The 15,410-nt window shown below is 38.1% G+C and overlaps 2 protein-coding genes across 8 annotated transcripts in view; one reads left to right on the top strand and one right to left on the bottom strand.

Moving 5' to 3' along the window:
• The first annotated feature begins 1,268 nt into the window (after positions 1–1,268).
• Positions 1,269–2,564, top strand: LOC118682873 (uncharacterized). The gene has a single exon (XM_036372796.2). It carries the CDS (start codon positions 1,305–1,307, stop codon positions 2,415–2,417), a length of 1,113 nt encoding a protein of 370 aa, XP_036228689.2. The 5' UTR covers positions 1,269–1,304; the 3' UTR covers positions 2,418–2,564.
• A 5,733-nt stretch (positions 2,565–8,297) lies between these two features.
• The window catches only part of Arf6 (ADP-ribosylation factor 6), a 31,109-nt gene continuing 23,996 nt past the window's right edge, over positions 8,298–15,410 (bottom strand). For all 7 annotated transcript variants that reach the window (XM_014241079.3, XM_036372801.2, XM_014241075.3 and 4 more), the window contains exon 5: positions 8,298–8,668. In XM_014241079.3, coding sequence (XP_014096554.1) covers positions 8,526–8,668 — 143 coding nt within the window. In that variant the 3' untranslated portion in view covers positions 8,298–8,525. The remainder of the gene's footprint in view (positions 8,669–15,410) is intronic.

Here is a 15,410-nt window from a genome sequence, read left to right as displayed (position 1 = left end):
AATTTTATATAAATTTTATAATATAATGTCATATATAATGAGTAATATGATGTAAATTTAAAAAATATTTCAAGTCGCTAATAGACCATGTTGTCAATTCTCCTTTCTGAAGAGAACAACAGACACATTCTTTAATTTCTGATTTTTAGCAAATGTTGTGAGGAAGCAGCTTGTGGGCACCATACAAATGCGAGGGTTGAGAGTGGTAAAATTAATTTTTATTTAAACTTCATTTTCGTCCATTTGTGGTAGGAATTCCATATAAAAACCAAATGTGGTTGATCAGGCGCACAGAAAAAAGAGCGCAGTGAAGAGTTATAAACGATCGCACTTCGTTTTGTAGCATACGCGTTCCTTATGAGTGAATTTGTTGGCGTTGTAAAATGAAATATTTTAAAAATATAGGGTGAGCTTGCTCGATTCTTATTGGTGTGTCTGCAATTTTTTTTTTTTTGCTTGCGCGAATGTTTGATTTTTTTACAAAAAGCATATTGAGGGACCTACATACATAAGTAATATATACATACAAATTGGTCATATGAAATAAGAAAACGACGATTGCCTTTTGAGTTCACAGATTAGACCAGGGATAATATCTCTGGATTAGGCACTAGTTCTTGATTATCGTCGGCATGGATAAAATGATCCAAAACTCTTTGATTTGAGAGAGCGCTGTCAAAGCCCACATTTTTTATAACATTTGACAATGGTGCCACTAGTGAAAGAAATACGTTTTAAGACTTTTTAATGTATTTGAGGGATGTAGAGCAGGTTCGCCTCCACGCGGTGCATCCTGGGTAACGCTAAATGACCTGCGGCCTTCACGGCCTTTATAACTCCTACGGATTTGACCTTTGCTCGACACGGACTTAGCTTGGACTATTAGATGGATCGGTTTGAACCCTGGGCTCAAACTGCTTCATAAGGGCGTGCGTCAACCCTCGCCTTGGCCTCGTAACCGAGACAACCTTGGGACCATTTAAAGGTGACTACCTTTCCAGGAGTGGGGACCCAATTACAATGAACACAAAACAACAACAAAACTTAAACAAGGACGAGGGAGGAAGCGGGTCGAAATCGACCTCTTCAAAAGTGGACAGTTCCCTGGGGGGGCATCCTCACCGATGGGGACGTAACCGTCTCCGCCGAAGGGTGAGAAGAATAATTCCGGAGGTGACCGGCTTACCATCGCTAGGGGCGGTAACGTGGGGGGAGTGGGCAGGAATCTACCGACGGACACCTTAGGCAGGGCAGAAGTGCGCGGCGGAATCGCCAGCACTAGCAGAGGAACCTCTGTTAAGTACATGGAGGGCGCGGGGTCCTCAGTGAAAGCTAAGGGCTCCGGGGGGAAACGCCAGACTACAGCTAAAAAGCTGAAGTCGGACCGTCGGCTGGCTATCAAGATTTTGGAGCGCTACGGTGGCAAGCAGGCTGACCAAGAAACTGATCAGCATGCTAGCACAATTGAGTGGGCCAAAAGAGTGCTAAGCGACGTCAATGTCGGGACAGGGGGGCCGAGCGGACCCCCCGCGTCGATGAAGCGACAGAGGTCGCAGGAGGGGGAATCCTCCCTCGGTAAGAAGCCTCGAGTCGGAGCGGCACCGATGTTTAGCGAAATCGCTAAACTCGCCAGCTCAATTGAGCTCGGGGTATACGACAGCAGCAGGGGAGATGGAGCCATCTCCCATGAAGAGTGGAAGCGGGTAGCGGCTGCTATCTCCGCAGTGTTCATGAAGGTGGTCAGGGGAAGCCCTGGACCACCCCCTAGATGTGAAAGTGCCGGGTGGAATCTCGGTTTACACAAACTTGTAAGGTGTGCCGACGAACGGTCGGCATTCCTTTATAAGGAGGCGGTAGCCAGGGTGGGGGAAATATGGAAGGGAGCAAGGCTCGAGGCGGTGGCCAAATCGGATCTTCCGATGCGACCTCGTGCTCGTGTCTGGCTTCCGGCCGAACCCTCCACCCCGACCGAAATTGAAGAGATATTGCGGTACTGCAATCCATCTCTTCCCACCCAGGACTGGAAGGTGGTTAGGCTGGAGAGGACCGAGGAACCATATCGGCAAGCGCTGATACTCCTAAATAAGGAGTCCCTCGCTCCTCTCAGCAGTGCAAAGGGGGCCATAAGCTATGGCTTCGAGAGGGTCGTCCTCAGGATTCTCCCAAATGAAGCCAGGGCTGATGGCCCGTCGCCACCAGCTGAGGTGAAAGAGAGTGGGAGAGCGACCCACTCTAAAATGGATATCGACCCCATCCTCTCGGATACGGTGAACACGGGGGGCGGATCGTCAGTCGATGATGGATCCGTTTTCAGTCTCGACCGTCTGTTTGAAGCTGCTGGGGTCGATAGTACGGATGAAGGTGCGAAACTCGCACTGCTGGAGAGGAGTTTGGAGGATGAGGATCCTCCAAATTAACCTCCAGCACTCGAAGGCGGCCTCCGCCGATCTAGTGCTTCGTCTAGGACGGGACGAAGCCGACGTTGTCCTTATCCAAGAACCGTGGCTGAGCAGCAACGGTATCTCTGGTCTAAGGACAAAGAGCCACAAGCTCCTGGCCGCAAACAGTACAGGTAGAACCAGAGCCTGCTTGTTGATCAGAAACGAACTTAACGTTTTTCTTTTACATAATTTCAGCAACGAGGACGTCGTCGCTGCTAGACTGGAGGACAGCGCTGGAGAACTCTGGCTGTTCTCAGCCTACATGCCGCACGACGACGAGGTGGAGCCACCTCCGAACCTGCTGAGAAGAGCCCTGGCAGAGGCCAGGCGCAAAGGAGCCGGTGTCTTAATAGGCTCGGATGAAAATTCAAGGCACACCGTCTGGGGGAGCTCGGACATTAACACAAGAGATGAGTCACTCTTTGATTTTATTTGTAGAGTAGATCTTTCTATTTGTAATAGGGGGAACAGCCCTACTTTTGTTACTGCTAGCAGGGCGGAAGTCCTTGACATTACGCTAGCCTCTAGGGAAATCGCTCCCTTGATTTCGGAATAGAGGGTTCTAGACGACCATTCATTCTCGGATCATAGATATATTGGTTTCAGCTTGAAAGCCTCATGCCCGGAACTCAAAACCTATAGAAATTTTAGGAATACCAACTGGGTCCGGTACTGCAGGAAGCTTCGATCAGCTCTGCCACCCGCACCCGACAGGGATTCGATCCTATCGGCGGATGCGGTTGATGAGCTCGTCGAGATTTTCCGCTCTGTTAGTAGAACTACTCTTGACAGCTCCTGTCCTCTGAGAACTAAGAAAATCAAAGGGAAACCCCCTTGGTGGACCTCGGAGCTAACGGAGATCAGATCTTCGAGCAGAAGACTGTTCAACAAAGCCCGTAGAAGCGGCTCTGGCGACGACTGGGCGTTGTACAAGGCCGGACTGGCCATCTACAATTCCCAGTTGAAGAAGGCCAAGAGAGTTTCTTGGAGAGCCTTCTGCGGTAGTGTAGAGGGCTGTCATGAGTCCTCACGATTTAGGCGCATTCTTGCAAAAAACACTACTCCAGTGGGGTATCTAAAAAATGCAGATAGTAGCAGAACTGTCGCAGCGGAGTGGGGTGGTGCCAAGGCCACCAGAAAAGTGAATAGGGGAACTCCGCAGGGGGGAGTACTCTCCCCACTGCTCTGGATAATGGTGGTTAACGACCTACTTATGAACTCGAGACGCAAGGCTGTCGGGTGACAGCATACGCTGACGATGTGGTTCTTATGGTTAAGGGAAAGTTCCTGAATACCGTTTACGAGCTCACCGAAGGGTACCTGAACGTGGTATCTAGGTGAGCGAATAGAAGCGGCCTAGCCGTCAACCCAAGTAAAACCAAATTGGTTTTATTTACCAGGAGGTATAAGATACCAAATGTGCCTCTCCCTTCCTTCGGGGGTTAACTTCTTCAGCCTGCTGAGAAAGTGAAATACCTAGGGCTCATCCTCGATAGCAAACTTTCCTGGAGGCCAAATATAGAGGAGAGAGTTAAGAAGGCTTCGGTCGCCTTATACTGCTGCAAAGGGGCTATTGGGAAAAGGTGGGGACTCTCACCTAAGGTGGTGTTCTGGCTCTACGAAACCGTAGTTAAGCCAATAATGTTCTATGGTGTGTTCGTCTGGTTGAGGGCGCTCGAGAGGACCACACTGGCTAAAAAGCTTGAAAGGGTTCAAAGAGCGGCGCTCATCGGAATCTCCGGTGCACTGCGGACCACACCGACACTAGCTCTTAATGCTATTTTAAACATAGCACCTGTGGACATTGCCGGTAGGTGCATTGCCGCGAAGTGTGCTCTAAGGCTCAGGGAAGCTAGGCTTTTGAAGAGGTCCGAACAAGGGCACTCCGAAATTCTTTCCTCCTTCAGCGGCATCCCGGAAAATATAGATCACTGCGTCACTGTAGCCACTCGAGGCGGTTCCTTCTCCGCTCATATCCCAACGAGGGACATGTGGGTAGGAAGAAGCCGTTGGAAAAGAGGCGCGGTGAGCTTTTTCACGGATGGATCGAGGCTAGGAGGGAAGGTTGGAGGGGTGGTTTTCTGTAAGGAGCTCTCCGTCAGTCTTAGCTTCAGGCTACCGGATCACTGTAGTGTTTTTCAGGCGGAAGTGGCTGCTATTAAGGCGGCGGTAGAAGTACTGCTGCGTAGTGCAGCCTCGTTTGTAGAAGTGAGCATTCACTCTGATAGTTGGGCAGCAATACTAGCTTTGAGCGCGCGTACCGTGCAATCAAAGCTAGTCAAGGAGTGTCTGTCCTCTTTAGAGGTAGCGTCTGGCTATTTCAACATCAGGCTCGTTTGGGTGCCTGGTCACAGCGGAATCGCTGGAAACTGCAAAGCCGATGAGCTAGCCAGGAGGGCACCTTTGCCCCGCTCACATCGGAATGGGATCGGGTTGGATCTCCGTTAGCGTCCTGCGCTCTAACTTTGGTTCAATGGACCTCGCGTGCACTCAGCAGACGTTGGTCGACGACTAGGTCCTGTGCGACTGCGAAATCCTTCTGGCCAAGAGTGGATCGCAGGAGGTCGGGGGAACTTCTCGCCCTGAGCAAAGTGCATCTAGCCGCTATTGTAGGAGTTCTCACTGGACACTGTCCAATGGGCACTCATGCGGTACGGCTTGGTGTACTACCCAATTCCAGTTGCCAAAGTTGTATGGAAGAGGGCGAGGTGGAATAATCCCAGCACTTTATCCTCCAATGTCCGGCATTCGCTAGGCTGCGATTGAAATATCTCGGCAATCACACGTTTGGCGGCCCTGAATACCTATCCGTAATGGATATTGGCCGTCTTAACAAGTTTGTAGTCAGCACAAGACGTCTTGTCGACTTGTAAGGGTCTTTTGATCCGGACTATAGGAGTCGTAGGTATCATAACGGACTGGCGTCTTAAGCTGTCCAAGTGGGATCCCTTCTGGGATCGACCTCCTAACCTAACCTAACCTAATGTATTTCCTGGGTATTTTTCGGTTTCCATTTTACAGAAAAATAGATAATTAATTACTTCTTAATATATGTACGTGTATATTTTAATCACAAAAGATTTTCTAAATTAATTTATAAAACTAATTTTAACAAAAAAAAAAATTTTTAATATTTCAAAACACTTACAAGTTTTAAATAAGCTAAACATGAACATTTCTTAGTTTTTATATACTAAATAAACAAATATCTTTCGATAATTTATTCGGAAGTCAAAGTTTACATAAAATTTGCTGGGAATTCTAACCAAAATAAGTATATACGTTGGCAATTAGTACTGCTAAGCAAAACAATACTCTGCGACAAAATACCGTTCTTTCTTAAAAACAAAACTATATTAAATCTCTTTCAATAAAGATTAGAAATATACGTAAAAGTCACCAAAAATCTGATCTCAGAAATTACCCAATTATTTCGAAATTTATTTCTGTGGGATTCTAAGTGGTAGTTCATTGTTTTGCTTGTCTGTTCAGTAGCTCATGAACTCGTGGTTTTTTTTTGGCAGCGCTGAAAGTTCATGAGCTCTCTCAGAAAACAAATAGAGGAGTTTCGGATCATTTTATCTACATATGTTCGTCGGTGGTGCTGCTTGTATAGCACACCTCGTTTTTGCAAATTCAGATCAAATATTTGCCTGGGTTCACATCCCAGCACAGATGTAGTTTTATTCCTTTTTTAATTTTTATAAACCTTTTTTATTAAATTTATTTTAATTTAATTTTCATTTTTTCCTCATTATATAAATGTTCTTTAAAATCTATTATTTCTTTTGGTTATTTTAATTTTCCCTAACACGCATGCCAAAGAACAACTGTGCATACATACATACAAGTATATTAGTCATTCCTTTATAAGGTGGTGACAATTTACTTGGTTCCTGCTTAGAGTGGTGTAGTTTGTTGAATTCGATTATCATGAGGGGAAGGTACCTTTTTGATGTGGTGTAATTGAACTTTCGAATTTGCGCATTTTCGATGTTCTCCTTCTAATAGTTTACATTTTAGCACAGCTAACATTTGCGCCTTCTATATTCATTAACATTCTCTGGAGTAATATTCATTGTGGTTGTTGTTATAATAGTCATAATTTTTTTGATATGGCTCACTCTACACTCTTATTTACATGAAAATTTCTTTGTTGTTTACTTGGTGGACTTGTTAGGTTGGATTTTTTCTATCTTTTCCCTGCATATTAAAAATTCGGCCTATTTGCGTAGTTTACTACATTCGTCCTTATGCTAGATATCCATTGGTTCCGATTTCGGTTGTGGGTTTGGTGGTGTTGATCGTGAGGGTTGATTATAATTGGCAGATTTTTTCAGGAATGGTTTACTTTCAGCTGATTTTTGCGAAGTCATTTCTACTATTATTGTTTTCGTGCTCACTTGTTGATCAACAATATCTAGCCTTTTAGGATTTGACAGTATTTCAGATTGACTGTTGCAGCGTTTGCTAAGGAGGGTTAAAAAATTTTGGGTTATGTGTTTCTTGGTATTGCTGTGGTCACATAAAGGGTTTGGTCTTTGTAGGTATAGTTGTGGTATTGAGATCTATATAATTGTTGATCCGGTGACAGATATGCCAACTACGAGTGAAATTGATGCGGTTTTGTATAATTCCTTGGTGATAGTGGTGGTATATAGTTAAAGTCATTAAATCCATTTTGATGGTTAGAATGGTTGCTTCTGAATTTTTGATTTTCTTATTTCGGAATGAATAAATAAAGTGCTTCTGGAAGGTCTCTTGGTTCTTTCATACTCAATAACCATTAAAGAACACAATTGAGTCTTCGTACGAATGTGTCAAGGGCTTTTATTCTGTAGAATTCAGTGAGTAGCCGGACGGACTCCTGACTAACGTCTATGCAACCAATTTTGTTTAGTATTAAGGATAAGTGAGAGGAGATTTTATTTTAGAAATCTTAGATTGATTGTCGATCTTGAATTAGTCCAGTCATTTGATATTCTAGTGTTCCTAGATCTCGTTTGTCAGCGTAGAGTATTGTCAAACACATTAAAATCTTTTTACAATTGAGAGGCTGATATAGAATTCTAACGCTGTAACCGCGTTGCCAACTACCTTGTAATATACTAAATATAACATACACTTGAGGCTAAAACTGAGTGATTGGCATAAGAAAAAGCCTTCGTGGCAAAATTTTATTGACAGTTAAATGGCTTTTAAATAATGTTCGTTGCAGATTCATAAGTTATTTATGTTTAAATTTTGTTTTTTATTAAATGAGATGATGCTTCCATACCACAAACTTTCCGTTTCGTTACTGCCGGTAGTTATAAAGTATGCTTTTAACTTTGGGCTGGCGCATACCCATGGTTGTTAAGGAACTTTTAAATATTATGAACATCGTATTTGTGCTCAGTGAATTAAAACACAAATGGCTGAAGACGAAGAGCAAACCTTTTTACTCAAAAAGTATATTCCTAGGAATAGTAGATCTTTATGTTCGAAACATTTACTATGGTCCCTTAATTTAATTTTTTCTGTACTCAAATTGTAGCTACAATACAAGATCAAGGTTCAAATAATTTGATATTCTACTGGTATGTGAAGAGCTACTCCGAACACTGTTATTGTTGCGAAACGTTTTATGGAATGCCATGTTAATGAAAACTATTATCTTTTAGTGATAATTTAATTCCTCACGTTTTCAAATCTTTCTGCAATATTCACGTATCAGTCAGTTTGACATATTCATTTCAAAACTACTAGTCCTATGTATAGTATATGATATACTCGTAGTATAGTTGGTTTTACTATAGAATTATTCGGTTTTATTTTCTTAACTAAGAAAGCTCTTCACAGTCTGTAAATCTTAAGTTGTTATGTTTTTTCATATTTAAATTTATTTAAACATATATTTACAAATTATATGATTTATATAACTTATATTTTTAACGTATATATAATCAAACAAACTTCCTTCTAATTAGTTATTAAATATAATTTACAAAATTTTCTTATTGCTACTGTTGTTGTTCGTTTGCTAAAAAGCATGGTAAGCATGTGTATCTTATATAGAATTATCTAATTAATGTTTAAGATATTTCATAATTTATGATTGGAAGTAAGCCATGTTAAACCTTCATAAAGCCCATCTCCTGTGGTTGCACAGGAAGGTTGAACATACCAATTGCGATCCCTTATTCTAGTTAAGCCTAGTTTCTCTTGAATTTCATGTGGTTTCATTGCTGCAACAGAAAAAAAGATTAAAAGTTGGGTAAATTTATAAGTACTAAATATAAAATTTAAATAAGTTTGTTTATTTTCGGTAAAAAAAGGAGTTTTTAAATGAACGTTTTATTTGGTTTGGCACAACACCATGGCAATACAACTAGCTAGTTTTAACGCGAAATTTTAATACATCGCTCTTGGATAAATCTCGGGGATTTCATTGCTGAATAAAAAGGAGATAATTATCACGAATATTAAAAATAAATATATTACTATTTTCAGTTTAAAAATAATGTAGTAATAATTCTTTTGGCGTGCAAAAAGGCAGAAATTTTTCAAAACAAAAAATAACATAAAAATCAGTTTTATAAATATCATATAAATTTTTTTCAGTTTTTCTCAGTTTCACAATACTATAGATGAACGTATCTTAAGTATTTATTTTATTTTATTTATTTAAGGCAAATTTCGAAAGTCATAATATAAAATTAAAGAACAAACAAGTGTACATTAAAGCAAATATTTTCCTGTCTATTAATTCTTTCAAAATGTAAACATATTTTTTATATCAAGCTACAACTAAGTAGAAAGTGTTAATTTTGATTAAAAAAAATTAAAGTACATATTTTTTTTTTTTAAGATATTCAATGTAAAAAAACTCCAAAAGTCCTGATGTTGATATTTCTACCTACTGTTTATAATAAGGTTGCTGTTGTTGTTGTTGTAGCGGCAGAATTCTGCCGAGATAACAGTCTTTGGCCGGAATAAATCCGGGTCCGTTCAGGTTACGTAGACCCCACTGTCGTGGGAACGGATTATAATAAGGTAAGAGTATGCTCTAAAATACATAAAATGGGAACAGACGTCTCAATTGCTTGTGATAGTCAGTCAATATTCACTTGTAAAGTACATTTTGGTATAATGTTTATATAGTCAAATAGCAGCTATACTCGCCCTATTATATTGGGTCGTTCACTAAGTGACTTCGTTTGATGAAAACAGCTGATCTTATTGATTTTTTCGCAGCCAACTTCAAACCTAACTGCTTTTCCGTTATTTATTTAAACAGCTGATTAGTCAGGCTTGTTTGTAAAAACATTTCTTAAATTTTTTGGAATAGTTTTTATTTGGTGCCCTATCGAAGATGGAAAAAGGAACAGCATTTGAGGATGCACCACGTACTAGAAGGCCTCTTGATGTGGATAAAATGAAGTGTTGGTTAATACAAATCGTCGTATAACAACTCGAGAGATTATTGAAATATTAAATTTGTCTAACGCGACCCTTCACGTTATACAATAAAAAAAATTGTATTTAAATTGCATTAAAAAAAAACGAAATTACTAAGTGAACGACCCAATAGATGCATATTAGGAGTGTCAAGTTCTCCAGATTATAAACTAGAGGAATTCTGTCCACCCCCGTTTTCATATTGTTTATACACATACAATATAAAAAAAATGGTAAAAAAAATAAAAGAAAACATATTTTTTAAGTTTAAAGTGCCTTGGAGACGGTCAAATAATTCCATCAACGCTTTAAGTGTTTGGTGTTGTCGGCTTTTGTTGGCTACACGTACGCTACACCGACTTGTTGTCAGCTATGCTTGATGAATATCAAAAAATTTTGATATTTGAATCTGACGGTCTCCACTCATGATTGACAAGAACAAGATCATTTGCATAGTGACAATTGAAAGATGAATTAATTGATATAATTTATGAGTTAATGATCCATTAACTTGATTTTAAGATTAAGTTACCGACAATCTTTGTCTTGTTTTTCTATTGATGGCTTTATCATATTTAAAAGTTCATTGAAGGTTTCTGATTCACAAAAAGTTATGATAATTTCCTTCCCTTGATAATTTCAATTCGTCTAAAAGATATTCATGTATAAATTGCTTCTGTTTTTGGTACTAAACTTATATCCACTCTTTCTTCTTTTTCTTTTTGCGTTTTTTTTTTCAATAAAACTGCAGCAGACCCGATTAAATGATAATTGACGTGTTTATTTGAACGTTTGCGAGCAAGACTTCACTCACACATATGCAATGCTTGACATAATTATTTGATCGTTTCCAGGGCACTTAAGATTCACACTAATAATCTGCATTTAAATTATTTTAACCCTTAATTCACTAGATATAAAGCATCAAAGTTTTTGCAAGGCACTAGTTGAAATAAGCTGTGAGCCACTGTATATTACGAAAAGACAAAGCTAAAAACATAAGCATACACTCGCCAGAAAAATTATCCGTACACCTCGACATGAAAACAATAAACTGATAAATTTGTGATCAAATAACTTATTATGTATAAAAATAGTATACTTTTACAACACTTTCCATACGTTTTTTACTTTTAGACAAACACTTTAAAAAAATTCCCAGAACAAAAACTATACACTGTTACTTAAATTCAACGGAAAAAGTATCCGTACATATCAAAACGGGATATTTCCCTTGTAATATGGTGACAAATACATTCCCTTAAGCGCTTATATTGTATTGTATAATTGATCTCGAACTTGACGGTTGACCTTAAAGTTATTATAATTTTTCATTGTGCATAAATTCGCGATGACCCCTAAAATTAAAGTAGTTAGTGCTGGCGAAAGAAAAATTATTCTTAAACTCAGAAAAGAAGGCAAATCATTCCGAGTAATAGGTAAAATGATAGGAAGGACACATTCTTCTGTGCAGTATGTGGTGGAAGCATTCAAAAAAACTAAGTCGATTGTGCCAAAGCCACGCTCTGGTCGACCGAGTATATTAACCGTTCGAGAAAAACGAACAATATTACAGTCAGTAAAAACAAATCCTCGACTTACTGCCTCGAAAATATGTGAAAATATTAAAAATTTGTTCGACAAGGATCTCCATGAAGATACTGTACGAAAATATTTGAAGAAAGATGGGTATCACGCACGTGTAGCGCGTAGGAAGCCCTTTATATCCGAAGTAAATAAACAGAAACGTATGGATTTTGCAAACAAATGTATCAGCAAGCCTCGGGAGTTTTGGGAACGTGTCTTATTCACCGACGAAAGCAAGTTTTGTGCTTTTGGCATTAAAGGAAAAAAGTTGGTGTGGCGTAAGAGTGGTACTGCACTTGATAAAGAAAATCTTTTACCCACCGTCAAACATGGCGGAGGAGGTGTGATGGTATGGGGGTGTATGGCGGCAGAAGGAGTAGGCAAACTCGTTTTTATAGATACAATAATGGATCAATTCGGCTATTTAAGTATTTTAAAAAATAATTTGAAGGAAAGTGCTCAGCAGTTGGGGCTTGGTGATGATTTTTGGTTCGAACAGGATAATGATCCAAAGCACACGGCGCACAATACCAGGCTTTGGTTGCTTTATAACATAAAAAATCAATTGCGCTCGCCACCTCAATCTCCAGACCTCAACCCCATCGAGCATTTGTGGGATTTACTGGAGCGCAGAATCCGCCAACACACCATAACCTCCAGAGAAATGCTCAAAAATGTGATCATAAATGAATGGGCGAAAATTACAAATCATGACACATCCAAACTAGTTCATTCAATGCCACATCGACTTGCCGAGGTCCTAAAACGTAAGAGCTATCCTACTAGTTATTAGGATATTAAATTTTTCCAAAATAATTTAATTACATTTAATTATAATCAAAATGTACGAATACTTTTTCTGTTTCATTATGTGAGCATTTTTTGGTTTTTGTTCTGTGAAATTTTTTTTAAAGTGTATGTCTAAAAAAAAAAACTCATGGAAAGTGTAGTAAAAATACTGAATAAAACTTTTGGAGGCTTTTTTTTATACATAATAAGTTATTTGATCACAAATTTCTCAGTTTATTGTTTTCATGTCGAGGTGTACGGATAATTTTTCTGGCGAGTGTATGTATTAATGCTACTAAAAACTTAGCCTAAAACTTAATTTTTATGCTGTTTGATTAATTGACGGAAATATATGTACAAGTATATACAGTGGTTCACAAAAGTATTATTTTCTTTGGAATTTATTATTCGGTGCAGTTCTTCTATTTTTCATTGAATTTGGTGGCCAATAATAAGTATTACTATAATTTTTAAGCAAACTACAGTTAAGTTCATTTCGTTTGTTACTGAGATTATGTCTAAAGTAAGCTGAAGCCAAAGTTATCGAAAAAGTTATAACGAAAAATGTTCCTTTGTCGTCATTTAATAGTGATAATATGGTTTGAGCTTATATGTCATATTTAAGCAATTTGTATTATAATATTTATACTCTCAGAGAAAAAAACACAGGCAGTCGAAAATTTTCTAATATTCCATTTTTAAACTGTCACCATTCGCTCAAAGTACACTATTTGTCTGATTTTACTTTTTTATTATGTGACTCCATTGGTTTACTGTTATTTCTGAAACCGTTTGTATCTGCACGTGTATATTTCAGTACTTACGGGATTTTCTTTTGAGTCATTTGTAAAAATCAGCCAAGTTGAACATGGTGTTGTCAATCAAATAAATTATCCAAACGTCAAATATCTCATGAATTGGATATAAGTGATTGGAAAAATTAGGATTTTTTTTTCAATTACAACCATTAAAAAAAAAAATGTCGATTAAATTTGACCGAAATTTTCATTGCGATGGAAAAAGGTCTGCCAAAATTCGAATTTAAACTTTCTTTTTCCTTCGTTCAAGCACGAGTTTATGGTCTTAACTAAAACAAATAATTTTTTTTTTGTCATTTTAGATGATCCTGTCAGGAGTTATGCTGATAACGCAGACGCACCTTTTTTCCGAGGGGTCACCGGAAGTGACCTTACAATGGCGGAGTTTTATTTTTTTGAAAATCTCAGAAATTATTCTTAAATGTTTATCTTTAAAACAGAAAAAAGTTTGAACTAAATAAATAATTTTTTATATAGAAAAAAAATTTTGAAGATAGGCCTTTTTTTACCCGACGAAACCCGTGTAACCCCTTTAATCGAAAAAAGGGCAGTGGGCGTCCGAAAAGTAAAACCTCGTCATGAACGACAAATTTAACGGATATACATTACTGATCGCTTTCAACTTTCTTGAACAATCAATTCAATATTTTACAAAACTACTGAAGTAAAAATAACTACACGTTTTGTGCAGAATGTTTTGAATAATATTGGATTACGAGCGCAACGACCAGCCAAAAAGCCACTTCTCATTACCCCAATGAAGAAACAGCGGCTAGAATAGGCAAAATCATATAAAACTTGGTTGTTTCTATTTTTTCCGATGAAAAAAAAAATTTTATTTGTTTGGACCCGACGGGAATGCCACAGTGCGTCGTAGGAAAGGAGAGCGTTTTTTGGAAAGCTGTGTTTTACCCACCGTAAAGCATTCGCCCTATTTAATGGTATGGGGGGTTATAACCAAGTTTGAAGTTGGGCAGCTTATTATTCTTAAAGGATCTGTGAATGCCAAAAAATACATTGAACTTTTAAAATAAGGCGTTTTGCCAACTATTGAGCAGATGTTCGAACACACTCAAAAAGTTTATTTTCAGAATGATTCAGCCCCTTGCCATAGAGCCAAAACAAACACAGGTTACAAACCAAAAAGATTTTTATAGAATTGAATCTCCCACAGGAAACAGTCCAGATCTCAATCCAATTGAGAACTGCTGGCATTATATGGGCAAAAGGATAAGAGAAAAGCGTCCAAAAAGTCTAAAAGAAATGGAAAAAACTATTGAAGCTGTCTGTAATGGAGAAATTAATAAAAATTATATTCAACGCTTATTTGAATCCATGCCTAAACGAATGGCCAAAGATATTAGGAGGAGGGGGTGTTCTACAAAATACTAAGAGATTTTTTCCATTTTTAAATACAAAACGTAAAAAACGTAAAATATGCAAATAACTTTTTTAAAAACTGTATTATTGTTCTTAACAAATTTTAGTTCTGTGGTTTTTACGTGTGTGTGCTCGCGTTTTTCGCTAAAACAAGTGTTAAACTATAAGTTTATTATATAAACATTCATTAAGTTAATAAAATGGCTTGACACTCAAAAAAAACTGTCTTACTTAAGATAACATGAAACGAAGTTTTTCGCTATATATAGCCACTCTGTAAAGTGTGTGGGTTTTTTTTTTTGCTGATTGTATATAATATACATATACAATATATATTATAATATGTAAGTACTAGTACATCCGGCCACGCGTAGCTGTGGCTAAATACTAGTATGATAAACTATTCAATACAGTGAAAATATTATTTACGAATAAGGCGAAAACATTATTGCCAGTATAAGAATTATAATTACTATTTTTTCTTTAAATTTGAACAAATGCTTATGTTTGGAAACATATAATTTTTAATTAAAGAATTGTTTTTACTTACAACATAACTCAAATATAAACAGTCCTACATTTCCTGGACACAGTGTTCTAAATTTTACTAAATTCGGTTCAGTAAAACTACTGTTTACCCCGGAGAAAACGTGGCATGTACATATACGTATACATATACATAGATAATACATGGACTGAAAAGCCTTTGGCTTAGTTTTATTGCCGTCGTCCAATCGATCTAATATCGCACACTATATAGTTTTTTGTTTGGATAAAGAGATTGTTATATTTTCCATCGCTTTGGAAAAGTCGTCCAACTTTCACCGAATCTCGTACTTATTGCGTTTCATCAGCATCATACAGATCATCGAACACCCGGTTTTTTTTATCTATGCTGTTATCTAACTCACCCGATTTAATTTCACGGTCACCCAACTGAGTTTATAAAATCTTA

The sequence above is a fragment of the Bactrocera oleae genome, chromosome 4, assembly GCF_042242935.1.
Source record: "Bactrocera oleae isolate idBacOlea1 chromosome 4, idBacOlea1, whole genome shotgun sequence".
Lineage (NCBI taxonomy): Eukaryota > Metazoa > Arthropoda > Insecta > Diptera > Tephritidae > Bactrocera > Bactrocera oleae.
The sequence above is the reverse complement of the archived record's forward strand: the minus strand, read 5'-3'. Positions and strand labels throughout refer to the sequence as shown.

Excerpts from the sequence above, each read along its gene's own strand:
- LOC118682873 (XM_036372796.2), top strand. The coding sequence starts at position 1,305 with ATGGAGGGCGCGGGGTCCTCAGTGAAAGCTAAGGGCTCCGGGGGGAAA.